The sequence below is a fragment of the Sparus aurata genome, chromosome 15 (genome assembly GCF_900880675.1).
Source record: "Sparus aurata chromosome 15, fSpaAur1.1, whole genome shotgun sequence".
Lineage (NCBI taxonomy): Eukaryota > Metazoa > Chordata > Actinopteri > Spariformes > Sparidae > Sparus > Sparus aurata.
The window spans coordinates 20,966,113-20,980,644 of record NC_044201.1 but is presented as its reverse complement, the minus strand read 5'-3'; the positions used below and the strand labels follow the sequence as shown (position 1 = coordinate 20,980,644).

The 14,532-nt window shown below is 40.6% G+C and overlaps 1 protein-coding gene across 1 annotated transcript in view; it reads left to right on the top strand.

Annotated features, from left to right (window-relative positions):
- arid5b (AT-rich interaction domain 5B) overlaps positions 1 to 14,532 on the top strand; it is an 83,904-nt gene that overhangs the window by 64,105 nt on the left and 5,267 nt on the right. Inside the window, exons 7-9 of the mRNA XM_030441783.1 lie at positions 5,288 to 5,340; positions 6,369 to 6,466; positions 14,187 to 14,400. Of these exons, the coding sequence (XP_030297643.1) occupies positions 5,288 to 5,340; positions 6,369 to 6,466; positions 14,187 to 14,400 (365 nt within the window). The remainder of the gene's footprint in view (positions 1 to 5,287; positions 5,341 to 6,368; positions 6,467 to 14,186; positions 14,401 to 14,532) is intronic.

Below are 14,532 nucleotides of genomic sequence, written 5' to 3'. Positions count from 1 at the left end.
ATATAAGGAGAGAATATCTACTCACACTTGTCAAAGGGGTTTCCTGTGAAGGCCAAGAACGTCCTCTAACAGTGTTAGAGGAACATCACATGTATGGGAAACACGTCCGCCCGAGATAAAAGATTTCTGATTTAGGTCGGATGCTTAGCTTGCACTCGGTGTGCATCGGTACAGAAAGGAGAAACATGCACATAAACATCATAAAGGGCGCGCTCAGGTCTCTTGAAACTGAAAAAGGTGGGTTTGTTTTACGCGTTTGATCTCAAGGCAGAGACACATGAGAACGTGGACTCTCATCTCAAAACTGTGTTTTTTCAAATGTACCTTTTTCTCAGTCTTTACTCAAGGAGGGAAATTTGCATTCATGTCAAACGAGCCAGGAAGGATTTAGCCGTTCACATCAGAACGTAGCAGGACAACATCTGCAAATTAACGAGAGGCAGGAGACGGAGAGAGACGTCTATTGAATTTAGCAGTGACAGTTTATAGCACAGTAAAACTCATTACTCTAAACCATTACATGAAGGTAAAGCTGTGGTCGACTCGACTCTGCTAACCTCACCACGGTATTTTGACAATCCTGTCATCTTGACTGCCGACATGTTGTTGCTTAAATAGGTCATTGTGGTTGAGGGAGATGGAGCGAGGGAGCGCGGAGATGGAGAGAGTAAGACAGAGGAAGAATTACATACCCGACATGCTTTACTTTTAGTTGGCATTTCTCGGTTTGAGCCGAGAATAAAGTCGAGGTCCACGCGCCAACTGTTTTACATACAGTACATGCTTTGAATCTCAAAACCAGACACATCATAAGCAAGGCCCTCATTAAATGGTGAAATCATGCTGTTTAAACTTCGTCCTTGGCAGCGAGCACGCATCAGCACATGTAAAGAGGAGGGGAAAAAAGGAAAACACATCATAATTAATACAACAAACCCTCAGATGTAATCAGGCGCCGTTTTCATATTCTTCCCTTTAAACTCGCTACAAATGCATTAAAAGATCAAAGAGCCCGCTTTCCTGTAATGGAAATTGAAATTATGTTATTTTAGTTGCATTTGAGTAATAATCTTTTTATGAAGTTCTCTGGAGTTTAACAAAGCAACAGATGGTTGAATGATTTACCAGACTTACCAATGCGTTGTTGGCTGGGCTACTAAAATATCCATTTGATTTATCCCCCAAAGTAACTACATCTGATATATATCGAAAAGCTGCACCTCATCTACGAGCTCTGGAGTCTTGTTTGATTTTGATTCAGCCCAGCAGAGAGATATGAACCTCAAATGGCTCATAACGTGTTTGAGATGGAGTTTATTCATTTTGTTGGTTTGTTTTCCTGCCTCACTCTCATGCTGAATTTATATTTTACTCCAGGGTTTGTATGCATGAAACATCCTTGAGCGAAGGTGCTGATCTGAGACCAGTCGACCTCTTAACTCCACGTCTGTCATAATTACATGATGTACAAGAAGCTGGATGCTGGAACCAGATATTTTTTATTACATTTTTGCTTAAAAACAGGCTTAAATATGAGTCTATTGTTGAAGGAGACATAGTATACTTATTTTTTGGTTTAATTTTATTTACGTTACCACTAGAATAGGTTTACATGACTTTACATGCACAAGATCCTAAAACACTGAAAGCTGGAAGGGGGAAAATAGTATGATAGGTCTCCTTTAACATTTAGCACTGCTACTAGTGATAATTGTCTTTAGTGATTGATTTGCCATGAACAAAAGACATAAGTTGCGTGGGAGCGCGGAGTTGTTGTCTTCAAGTTGAACAACTACAGTTGGCGATGAGAATCTGTCCATTTGGCTTAGGCATCATGTTCGCTGACCTCCTTCCTCAGTCTCTTACTCTCTCCCCTGAAAGTTATAACGACAGGCGACCAAATGAAACGCACAGTTAATTTGAATAAAATTGGGTTTGAATATTGTTGGAAAAATTTGGGATAATGTAAGTACACAACTCAACAAAAAAGTATTTGTTTAGCTTTTGAAATGTCAACAACAATAGAAATTGCTTATCACAACTTCCAATGTGATGTCTATGTCTAAGCATGTCTTGCTATGTCTAGTTTCAGAGAATGTGTTCAACATTTTTCACTATTTCTGCCTTAAACAATTGCTAAAACGATTATAAAAATAGTTGCGGATTATTTTTCATTCGATCGACTAATCTTCTTAAGCTGTACCACATTTTTCTTTATTTCTTATACCTCTTGTGAGAGTTTCCTCAAGATGGCTCCATTCAACAATCCTTGATTGACTGTTTTTAAGGGGAAAATGTGGTTGTAAATTACTTCAGTAAACCCATTCATACAGGCTGAATGCACGGTAGCACCTGAATGACAGGAAATGACAGAAAATAGTCGGCTGGTGCATTTGAGGAGCGTTAGAGTCAGAAAGAAAAAAAAAACGGTTTTGTGCTGCAGTTTATTCACGCGAGCTGCTGTCCTTCTATTTTTTATCACTTGGTTAATATTGACTTTGCTGTACAGCTGCTGCCATTGAAGTTGTATGGGTGCAGTAGTGGTGTTGAAAGAAATGAGAGAAAGAGTGGACTGAGGATGAATAAAACAGGACTAGTTGTGGTTACAATGTGAATGCCCTTGATCGGCAAGATCAACTGCTAACTCTGTGTGTGTGTGTGTGTGTGTGTGTGTGTGTGTGTGTGTGTGTGTGTGTGTGTGTGTGTGTGTGTGTGTGTGTGTGTGTGTGTGTGTGTGTCTATTCCAGACTCATGTGTGCTTCACTGCTTGGGCATCAGCATGTGATTGTGAACATCAGTTCCAATTTGTCTCCCTCTTTCAGCCTTGTTGTCTAATTGCCATGCCATCGGTGTGTCATTGAGGCTGCATTGTGTTCCTGTTTTGTCATCCTTATCTCAGTGATAATTGCCCCTGCCAAATAGAGGGAAATTAAGAAAAGAAATTGCTAATGACAAGACATCTAAGAAAAGGCATGTTCGTTCATTTCCTTTATCTGTTCTGTTCCCTCCCTGTCCCGTGTGCTATTGTGGTAATTACAGTCGATGCATAACAAGCTAGTTAAATAGACCATCTTTCTGTTTCTACAGTCAGAAAGCACAATACGCCAGAGTGCTCAGTTCAAACAGAAAAAATCTACCCAGCTCCCTTTGTTATTCCACCCGTGCATTGACAACGGTCGCAGAGAGGAGGGAAGGAAAAAATCAATGCTGTCAAATGCGGAGATAGGAAAATGTCATTTTGACAAATGCAAGGCTTTGTGTACGCACAGATTGAATTTTGATGGATTTCTCCCCAGGCGAGGCCTCCTTTTCTTATTTATAGGCCTTCATATAAAAATGTTAAACAATGATGTTACAGAAAGCAAATACAAATGTCATTGGCACAAAAAGTCCTCCAATGAACATGTAGTTCTTTGTTTGTGCAAAATATTTTCTCTCAGAGACGGACAGGCATTTGCATAGCATAGATGGCTATTTTTAGGAAAATGTTACACAAGACTTGTATTTTGATACGGCCTGTCATGGGGTATTTGCATGGGGAAATCAATGCAAATGAATTTGCATTAGTTCAAACAGAAGTTTGAACATATTGCCAAGCGTTTGATGCTTGTAATGGTTTTCATTCATACCTGCAGGCTGCAACTGAGGGTTAACAAATCTCTTTGTCAGGATGAAGCATATGCTGTATTTTATCACATTGTGGTGACTGTACAAGTACTCAATATTCATTTGCATCCTTTCAGTAGAAGTGCAGCGTTGCTTTGTGTGAAAATGATGAAAAGCTGTTTTCATTTTGCAGATCCAGGAATATGTAATTACTATAGTTCCTTGTCGTTTTCCCATAAAAATGACTACATCTGTCTGTGTGCCTATCCATCTGTCTAGCTATCTACATACCCCCTCAGTACCTTACCTAAGTAGGGGCAGACTTATTATGGGTGCCTATATTCATAATTTTTCAGATCGCTGATGAATTAAGTTAAAAATACAACACAATAATACATGCTCTGTCTGTCTGCTTCACTATGTGATTGGTAGCAGCCTACTGGCACTGAATTATATGAATATAAGTAACTAGGATAACTAAAGTTATCAAATAAATGTAGTGGAGTATAAAAAAGCAAAAAATTAAAATATGATTAAAATTGAACTCAATTGACATTTTAACTTCACACTTCGTGTATTGTTTTTTGTTTATTTTGTATATTTTAAAGTTGCTATGGCTTGGGCTTATAATTCATTCTGTACTTTCATTCATCTTTGTGTATATCTGTTGCCACTTCACTACTGTTTGCACTATTTAGTTCAAGGTTAATTTGCATTCTGGTGCACTAACTCATAACACATGCAATGGTCATAAAGAATAATCTTTCATAAGAAAGTGTAGTTCATTTGATTGATGTATTTTCCATTTCCACTGCATAACAGAGCATAACTCAACATATCAGGGTATAACATGAGAGAACATGACGTAACAAAACGTGACATGACGTGATGTGACATAACATAACACAATGCATTACATGAGATAAGGTTGGGTTTAATCATATTTCACAGCTATAGTCCCTACTTATGCTGCAGTCTTTGATTTTACTCACAAAAGTATCATCAACTTATTTTAAAAAAGTGCATTCTTCTAAATAAATTAAACTATCTACCACTTACAACTGTTAGATATGGCTGATGTATTGATGCATCAATACTAATAATCCCAATAATGTAATTTACAATAATATAAAAAGGGACCATTCTGTGTAACGAGTACCTTTACTTTTGATGTTTAATAACATTTTGCTGGTAATAGGCAAGGAGGGGCAATTTTATAAATATACCACCATTTAGGCACAAGGCAATTCAAAGTGGGTATAAAAGTAATATATTAAAAATGAGTGATTTAGACAAAACAAAAGCAAGCCAATAAATAGTTAGAAATTACAAAGAAGTTGCGTATCTAATTAATTAGTAAGCCACATTAAACAGCCCTGATTTGAACGAACTGACAGCTTTAACAGAAATCAGGGATTCAAGAAGCATATCCACAGGTGGGGAGCATAGAAACTAAAGGCTGCTTCACCCTCCTTGTAATAATTCAATGAAGGACTTTAACTCATAATGACGTATTTTTATTTTTTGTTATTGCTTCTTCACTACAGGATCTAAATACTTCCTCCAGCTGTGTATTTATTTCCCCCTCTCTGGTGTAATGACTGTATATGACGTTATGTGTTTCAGCTCAGGTTCTTTCCCAGCATTCCTGACAGTCTTGTTTGTCTTCTGTCTCCCACAGTCAACCTTTGGACCATGTTTCAAGCTGCTCAGAAACTCGGAGGATATGAGTTGGTAAGTATTCACATATGTGGCAGTGTATTGCTCTCTTTCGTCAAGGTCCCTCCCATCTTTTCTTCTTTTTCCCCCCTCTTTATGCTTCCCTCCCCTCCTGCTCTCTTTTTCTCTATTATCTCGTCCTTTCCTCCCTGGCTTTTCTTTTTACTGCCCTCCTTTTGCCCCCTGAGGTCAGTCACTGTTTTCCCAAGAAGAAAGTCTTGCTCAGAGCCACATTTAGCAAAAATGATGCCGTTGTTTCAAAACCCCCTCGGAGTGGAAAACACATGTTCCTCGTACACTGGTCAGAGGGAAATTGGTCAAATCGCTCATTTTTTCCCATGTTGGAGATGAAATGCACATATGTACCCACAAATGCGCACATTGAGTGTATGCACACGCACACACAACCGTAGTGAGTCAGAAAGTAAGCGTGTATGAGCCATTTCACTTGGCAGCTTCACCTGCCGTTTGTTCATTCACTATTTATGTGCGATGTGTTTCCAAAGTGAAGTCAATGTTTGATGTTAAGTCGTCAAGTGTGTTGCTCATGCCTGTTTCTTCATTAGCCCGCTGGTATAATGTCATTCAAACAGACAGCCAGACCAGACCATAAACAGGATACAGCTCATATAATGGGGGCTCATATCCTTTTAAAAACCTCTCATATCTGCTGTTGATTATCTCACGTTTCATGTCGAGGCTTTGTTAGCTCTGTGGCAGCCCAGAGTTTTGTGTTTTTGTGTTGTAGTCTGTCATCTGTTATGGGATACGGGGTTATAGCAGGAACAACTGGCTGCATGATGTTAACAGAGCTTATTATGTTAGAGAATTGAGTGTTGAGGATTCAATAACTGGAACATCATGACTCAGTAACTCCCCAAGACCTCAAAATGATGTCAACCACTTATGTTTTTCTCTTTGTTTCTTTTCTATTCTTTCTTCCGCTCATATTTTTCCAATTTCCCTCACTCTGCCTCCATCTCTTTGTCTCTCTGTTTTCGCTCCGTCTTATCGCTCTTTGTCTTCTCATCCGTACCTTACAGATCACCGTCCGCAGACAGTGGAAGCACGTATATGATGAATTGGGCGGGAACCCCAGCAGCACAAGTGCCGCCACGTGTACGCGGAGACACTACGAGAGGTGAGTTATGGTGTTCGGCGGTTACATGTGACACATTATTGCTATGCGTGCACACATGGAACAGTTTGCATCGCCTGAAGTGAGTACACTCCCCCACAGCTGCATCAAATGTGATTTCACAATGCTTTATTCATAACATAGGGACACGACAAGACAAATATTGATCTTATTCAGGGGGAAGTCGATGCACTAGTTTGCAAATCACTCCTCACAGCCTCTCTCACTGTTATGGCATGCAGTTTTAATAGCATTAAGAAATATTCCTTATGGAGTTGAATGAATTCATGATGAGATGCGATTCAGTTATTTTCTTAGGATTAATTGATTAGTTGTGTGGCACTATGGAACCAATTATGCAGCAGACCCCACCCATTCTGCTCTACAAGCAGGCTAAAGAGGATTTAAAAGCTCAAAACGGCAGTAAAGTTTTGAATTATTAACTGACCTACATGGATACATGGATACACATATACGCGGTATACAGTAACCCCCCCAATCCTCCATACATGCATTTAGAGCTGCATGTAAGATAAAATGAAAACAGCGGTTTAATGTATTCATCTAATCATTCAGTCAGATACTGCAGCAGTTTGAACCTCCACATTATAATCACTCAGATGGAATTACCAAACCAAAGCAAACATAAGGATATGGTCCTCAGGGATCTGCGAGGGTATTATGCAGGGGCACTCGCACACTCTCGCACACATACACGCACACACACGCACACACACACACGCCCACTTTCCCAAGGTTAAACAAATGCCAAATACGATCTTCCCAACAAGAGATAACCAGTCGCTCATGAGGCAGGTCATTCCTCCAGGCCGGCGACCCCTCTCCACATCCCTCCAGCTGCTGCTGGTTCATGCATCAGCACAGCTCAGGCGCACACACACACACACACACACACAATCACACCTGTCAGTAATACAGAAATATGCCAGCAGTACCGTATGAGGGAGCCGGGCAGCTTCATATTGTGTCAAGATTGCATGCTGTAAGCGAATTTGCGAGCGCAGGCAGTGGCGGCAGAGGAGGCTTTTCCAGGAAATTTGTGAAACCATAGGTGTGAGGAGTGTATTGTTCAGTGTGTAGCATTTGTACACAAGTTGATAATGTGCCTCTAAATGTTCTGCTGAGGGTGCTTTCAGTTTTTACACTATGTTCCTCAGGCAGGGATGTGTTTTATAGGAGGAGCTGCGGTATAGTGGAGCTCCATATTTATACTAATAATAGATGATGCTGGCCAAATATCATTTTATTGCAAGAGACAGAATAGGTCTTTGATCCTCGCCTTGTGACTGTTTATCTAGCTTTGAAATCAGTATGATATCTGTGCCAAGAAATGACTTTGAAGCCAGATGTGAAAAGCTGTATTGTTCATCAGTTTATAGGGTGTAAACAGGGTCACAGGACGAATCCGTGTGGGGCGCGCTGAGGTGTGACTGCTGCTGCGCTGGCCTTTCCCTCTCCAGCCGCTGAGAAACAGCTGAGAGAAAATAATGCTGAATCAATGCAAAGCAATAATATCCACACACTGCAGTGGATATCAGGCTGACGGAGAGGGAAGGTGTAAGAGGGAGGGGTGGGGGGTGATCGGGCATGTGTGTGTGTGTGTGAGAGGGAGAGATCAGCTGAAGCTGAGCAAGTTTCCATTCAGGGGAATAATTTTAGCTGAGCCTTGGTGTTTGGGCTGCTTGGAGGGCAATTAGCTTCATTGTATTAACTCAGCAAACAGGGCCATTCTCTCCGCATGATAAATGAGGCTGTTTGTGGGCTCGCTGAAGTGTGTGTTTGTTCCCCAGAGGCGTCTTTGTTTCCACCTTTAATCATTAGTCAATGTGCTACAGAAATATAATTCACAGGAAAGAATGTACAGTGTACAAACTGGAACAACACTTATGTTTTCCTCTTCTCTCAGAAGGATCGCTTCTGATTTGTCTCAGTGGGCTGAGGAAAGGTAGAGCAGGAAATAAAGAGTCTGAGGCTGGCAGGAAGAGAGGAAACAATATTACAGGGCATAATGGCTTTGAATTAAATGGATGTTCTTGGCTGTGTTGGTGCTCTTCGGGTTAAAGATTGAGAATATACACAAGCATTCAGCTCGCATTTGAAATTATACACATTATCCCTTTACCGCCCTAATGGTAAAATCATATGAAATGGTTTCCTAGGAGATGTTATTGTGAAAGATGGAGCCAGAGGCATAATCACTGTATTTATGCTGTCCAGGAGCAGGTGGTAATCACTGGTAGTAATGGAGTTGCATAGCTGGAATTGAACAGGAGATAACCTCAGCTAATTGTCATTTTCAAAAGTTACTGTTTTTTAGTTGCGTTGCGGCGTTCATTAGCGCGCAGGGAGAAAAATCAATGCAGAAACGTCCAAGCCAAGGTCTGCCGCTGCAGCTACGGGGAAGCTTTAATGATATTTATTTAAACCGTTTCCCGAGATTAGCTGTCAGGGCCCAGCGCTCTGAATTAAAAATGAGGTCATGAAAAAGATGGCATCAATAACCTTGAAATAGACTGCCTTTTGCTTCTGTGCTGTGCCATTTTCTCTGTGCTAACCCCCCCCTCCCTCCCTCTCTCCCACTCCCTGCCTTGCACTTCATGCTGTTTCTTTCATTATACAGGTCAGCGCCTTTTAACAGCTCCTACATATTTAATCTTCCTGGTTTCCTACATGATCTCTTGTTACAAAAACATCACATTTCACTATCTCTGTTCATTTCTGCCTGTTACAGATTTTTAATACCTCACCATGCTTTGGCACTCTAATGTAATTGCACAACGGGGTTGGTATTGGGGCGGGAGGGGGGGTTTGGAGGGGGGGTATCCATGGCAACAGAGAAGCTATTTAGAATAATTTGCTATTTATAAACTCTGAGGTTTTGGGCAATAGCGGAGAGCGCACAATGAGGGCTTTTTGGATTAGATCATTTCATCTTTAAAAGTATTAGATGTTTGCCAGATGTACTGTACGTCGAGTCTGAGGCCTGTGAAATATTCTCCGGCTCACATCATGCAGATGCGTGTTTCTTTTAAGACAGATGCACGCCTGTTCCAATTTTAGACGACTAGATGTTTTATTGATTCAGCCTTTATTCATTCCTCCTGGTATCGATGTTCCTCTGCATTCACTAAAGCTGCTCCCCCAGATATAAAAATACATTTGTTATACTCATAATTATGAGGAAACCTTGAAGCAGTCTTCACACTGAGAATTGTAATCGCAGAGATAGGCAAGAGGATTGTGTTTTTTATTTTATTTTGCTAGATGCTCAGTATCTTGCACTCGTCAGCATCTCTCTGCATTGTCCTTGATGTTTTGCAGATACATCAAATGTAGCGCACTACACTTTAGCTTGCCTCGTCTAATACTGGAGCTCAAACACAGATTTCAATTACTGCAGTCTCTTGTTCTAAAGCAGAGGGTATCATTGGATTACAATAAGAAGCATGAGGGAGGGAGTGTCACCTAGATGTCCTCCTTGCTTTTTATTCCCTGACCTGAGAGAAGCAGGAAGAGAGAGAGAGATGAAAACGATTCACTCAATATTAAGAAATAAAGTTTGAGAGAAGAAGTTGGACGATGAGAGCACGGTGGCATGTTGTCTGTCAGCATTCCTTAACACTCTATAAACAATATCTCAACATGTCATCCGCATCAAAAGCTTTGCCAAATTCTTTGTATAGCCATGACTCTCTTCAGCTACGGTGGGAATGCAGCCAAAGAGCTGCATGTTCTTTACACTGAAATAGCAGGCAGCTATTTTAACCTCTGAGAGCTGGATGGTCTCCCCAAGACAAAATGCTTCATTGATTATTCAGGGATAAAACCTCCTTTTCTTTTTTTTTCTGCAGCCATCTAACAAATCACAATATTGGGTAATTTCTTTATGCGTGGAATTTAATCAAAAGGTCCAAGGTTTCTTTCCCCAGTGGCAGTGAGAAATCACAAATTACCGCAGTGACGTGTGACAGGCAATTGGCTGTATGAAAATCTATTCAAGTCTACTGATTAATAACTAGTTCAGTGTAGCAAATTAAATTAATGACATTCTTTCGGAGATTTCAGTCCACTGTAGGGCAGTGAGAGGGAACATATGCTGTATATTTGTGGGTGTTAATACTTAAGTGTGTCTTTATGCAGAAGACTACTCATTTGTTTTAAACAGTTAGCACTCTTGGCTCACACCTGCTACGGCGAACATTTACTGCGAGCTGCAGCAGCAGCTAATGAGAGCAAACCCTGGGGGAACAGTAGAGGTCATTTTAAATCTGGTATTTTCAGACTTGACAAAGGACTTAAGTTTTTCATACATTCCTGTGCTGCCCTCCTGTTTTAACTGCATGAATGAGGGTCACCTCAAGTGGTTTGGCTTCGAGACAAAAGAGGGGCTTTGAGGCATGAATCCAAAGCAGAGGGACCGGCTACAATGTCTGTTTATCCCTCCGCTTTCTTGGCATCTTGTCTCCCTGTTTCTCCTCAGCAGTAATTGTTTTCCTGTTGCTGTGATAATGCTTAATCGGTGCATTTAGATTTGATAAAGATTAGATTTTTATCTTTTTTTTATTGTATTCTCTTTTCCTCACAGGCTTGTAAAAGTAAGCCATTTTCTTTCGTACAAATCTCTCTACAGCCCCCAGGGCTTGTCCACCAGCTCTTTAAATAGTTTCTTTTCCTTTTTTTCTTTTTTTTGATGCGTGAAGCAGCGCTTGTGATCTTAACACAACACCAGTTAAAATTAATTTCAGCACGGATGGGAGGGAAATTGTTGAAATGGAACAGCCTGCAGGCTTTTTCCACTTATTTGGTGACTTAGGCATTTCTTGGATTCTCGCACACTGCTCGTTCCTGTAACACAAAACTCAGATGAGAGCAGCACATTGCTGGTAAAGTCACCTTGTTTTTGCCAAGTTGTGTTTTTCGGGGGGAGGTGCTTCGTGTGCAATCCATTATTTCAAAGGCGCAGACGTGCTTAGTTGACAGTTGTGGTTTGATGTTGAGGTTCACACTGTTATTGATTCTCAACCTCAGTCAGATAAAATGCATTATATGTATACAGATAAATGAATCTCAGGTTTATTACATGAGATCTCTTCTATCTCTGCTTATTCAACGTTTAATCTCCTCACTGCATATATTTAGTTGCTTGTTATCAGCGTGGAAAACGGCTGCTTAAACAAAAGCCGAGTGATAAATTGGCATGAGAGGAAGTTAAGTATTTATTGACCTCATAAAAATGTTGCCTCTCCTGCCTTAATGAAATTCTTTCCTGGAATCTCTCAGTGCAGCACACGCCCCCCAGTGGCTTGAATTATTAACTACACCTGGCTCCCTGTCAACTAATGCAGCGGCTGCCAAGCTCAACCCTTCCCCTTCCTTGGAGGAAATTGCTACTTATATAAGTGGTATTGTATTATGAGTGCTATATTAGATGATCATGACTAAGTAATATATACACTGCTTGAAATGACTCATTCACACTAAAGGGCTCTATGATGATTTTCTTTTAAACGTGGAGTTAAAAATGGAAAAAGGAGTGAGTGCCCTGTAGCTTGAACCTTTGCTTATTCAGCCTGTGTTGTAAATGTATATAAAACTTTAAAACAGTGTATAATTTGGAATTGAAAGTCCTGTTTTTGTTTTTAAAAAGCTACGCTTTTCATCTTCATGTTGTTCAAGCGTAATTAAGCAAATAATTCTCGCAATGTAATGGAACTTCCTGAGACTGATTTTTGGCGTTTTTTCCATTTGGAACTATTTCAGGCTCCAGTAATTTCCCGGGCTCAGCTCTTACATTATCCGGGCCTGCGACACCCCAACCCCCACCCCATATTGACATTCCATAAAGCTGACCCGGGCCAAGCAGTCGTCTCTTTCCCACAGATCATCGTGATAGTCAACAGTACACCCTGGCATAATGTTTATATATGCCATTTTTGCAGCCCTTTGATCACTAATAAAAAAGCTTGTGTTTACTACACATTTACCAGCCTAAAGAACTCCGATCCACTGTTGTGTAACGGTGAAACATTAAATCTATCTGCCTAAAGCCTGAGAACCACTTCCCTGTTTGTAATAAATACCACTGCTGCTATTTTAAAGCTTAAAGGACTGCACAATTTTATCTCCTGTTTTCAAGGATTCTTCATTCCTTCATTCACAGTCATTTATACTCTTCATTAACATGTCATTATCCCCTCTTTCACTCCCTCTCTCGCTGTTTTTCTTTTTTTCCTTTTGCTCTCTTTTCTTCTCTTTCACAACCCCTTTGCTCTCTGTCTTTCCAATAAGTCACATTTAATAGTACATTTCCTTTCTTGGCCTGGGGCCTGGTGCCAGACCAGCTGTATGAAATGTAGTTTCACCGCTTTCCCTGCCAGCACTTTTGTTCAGAGGAAAAATAACAAAAAATCCCACAGAGCCTCTTGAACTCTCTGAGGCTTTTTTTCTTCCTTTTGAAGAGGAGGCGAAACAGCTCTTGATTCATTGTTTGTTTTACCGCCATGTCCCTTAAAAGGAATACTGCAACCGTCTCTTGTCGTTACACGAGAAGACCTTATTTTTTCTCATGACTGAGAAAGTCATGTTTCTGTCTGGCTTTTATGGATTGTTATTGTGAGAAAAAAAAAAAAAAAAAAAAAAACCTGACAGAGGAGCTGGAGAGATTTTCAGAGGAGCATTTGAAGTTTGGAGTGTTGTAGTTTTTCAGTTGTCTTGGTTTCCTCTTCCACACTGTTTCTTATTTCTGGTCTAGTGCCAATTTCCATTTTCTTTACAGAGCAATAAAAGTCTAAAAGTTTCCCTCGCTGGTTTCTTCATGTCATTATTTTACACATGGGTATTGTTATGTTATCCAGATCTTAATGTTCCCATTAGTAATGACATCAGATATGGAAAATTGACTTGGGAAGTAGTCAGAAGAGAAATAACAGAAGTCGAAAATAGCTGAATGTTCCTTGTCACTTCGTGTGGACTTAATTAAGTTGGAGAATATGCAGCTTTCCTGCATTTAATCACGTCAGAAAAGGACAGTGTGTTTAAAAGTAGAGACTACTGTTACCAGCTGAAATCTGTTATTACTGTAACCACTTCAAGGGCTTCTGCGATTAATCATATTATTGAATGATAGATGCTTTGAGGATCCTTTTCAACAATTTTGACTTCAGACATTTTCCCTCCTTTGTATTACCAACCACATTAGCTTTACGCACCCGCAAACACACACATTCTTCTCTCTTGGTTAAACTAATACCAAATGTGATCCGTCTCAGCAGGAGATAACTGGTTACTCACATTCTCACACTCACTCTGGCACCGGTCTGAACCTGGATTTTCCCTAAACTAGATTAATTACAATAGGATTGCTAATGGTTGCCAGGTATTAAAACAAGGAGCTTTTAAATGGAGGTATTTGATACTCTACATGCCTGTGGCAAAGCTGCAGCTTAGTCTGTTTTGGGTATTATCAAACAAAATACTTTACTTTCTACTCTTTTTAGTGAGTTGGTTCCCTTTTGAAAATTCAAATGTGTAGTTTTGTGGTTTTATTTATTTTTCAATCCGAAATTGTTGTTTGACTAAAACATTTTGTTTGTGTGCGATGAACCAAGACATAAATTGGTAACTGTTCCCTGCGAGCACAGCGTGACATAACATGATCACACCACAGACTCATCTGTCTCCCTCTGCCTGCATTCTTCCTCAGGCTCCTCCTCCCCTACGAGAGGCACATTAAAGGCGAGACGGACAAACCCCTCCCCTTGGCCAAACCCAGGAAGCAGGAGGGCAGCCAGGAGAAGCCTTCTTCAGGAGCCAAAGCCAAAGGAGTGGGGGCCAAGAAATTGAAAGGCCCCAGCACTCTCAAGCCAGAGAGCAGAAAGGACAGAGGGGAGATGGTGAAAGGCCAAGAACAATCACAGGTCAGTCACAGACCTCTCCCCCGACTGCTGCCTCATCAGGATCGCCTCTCGCTCTGAATTCAATTTAATTTTACAGTGGACTCCTTGTGCTTCACATGCTGTCGAGAGTTCCTGTTGTTTTTGAAACTCCCA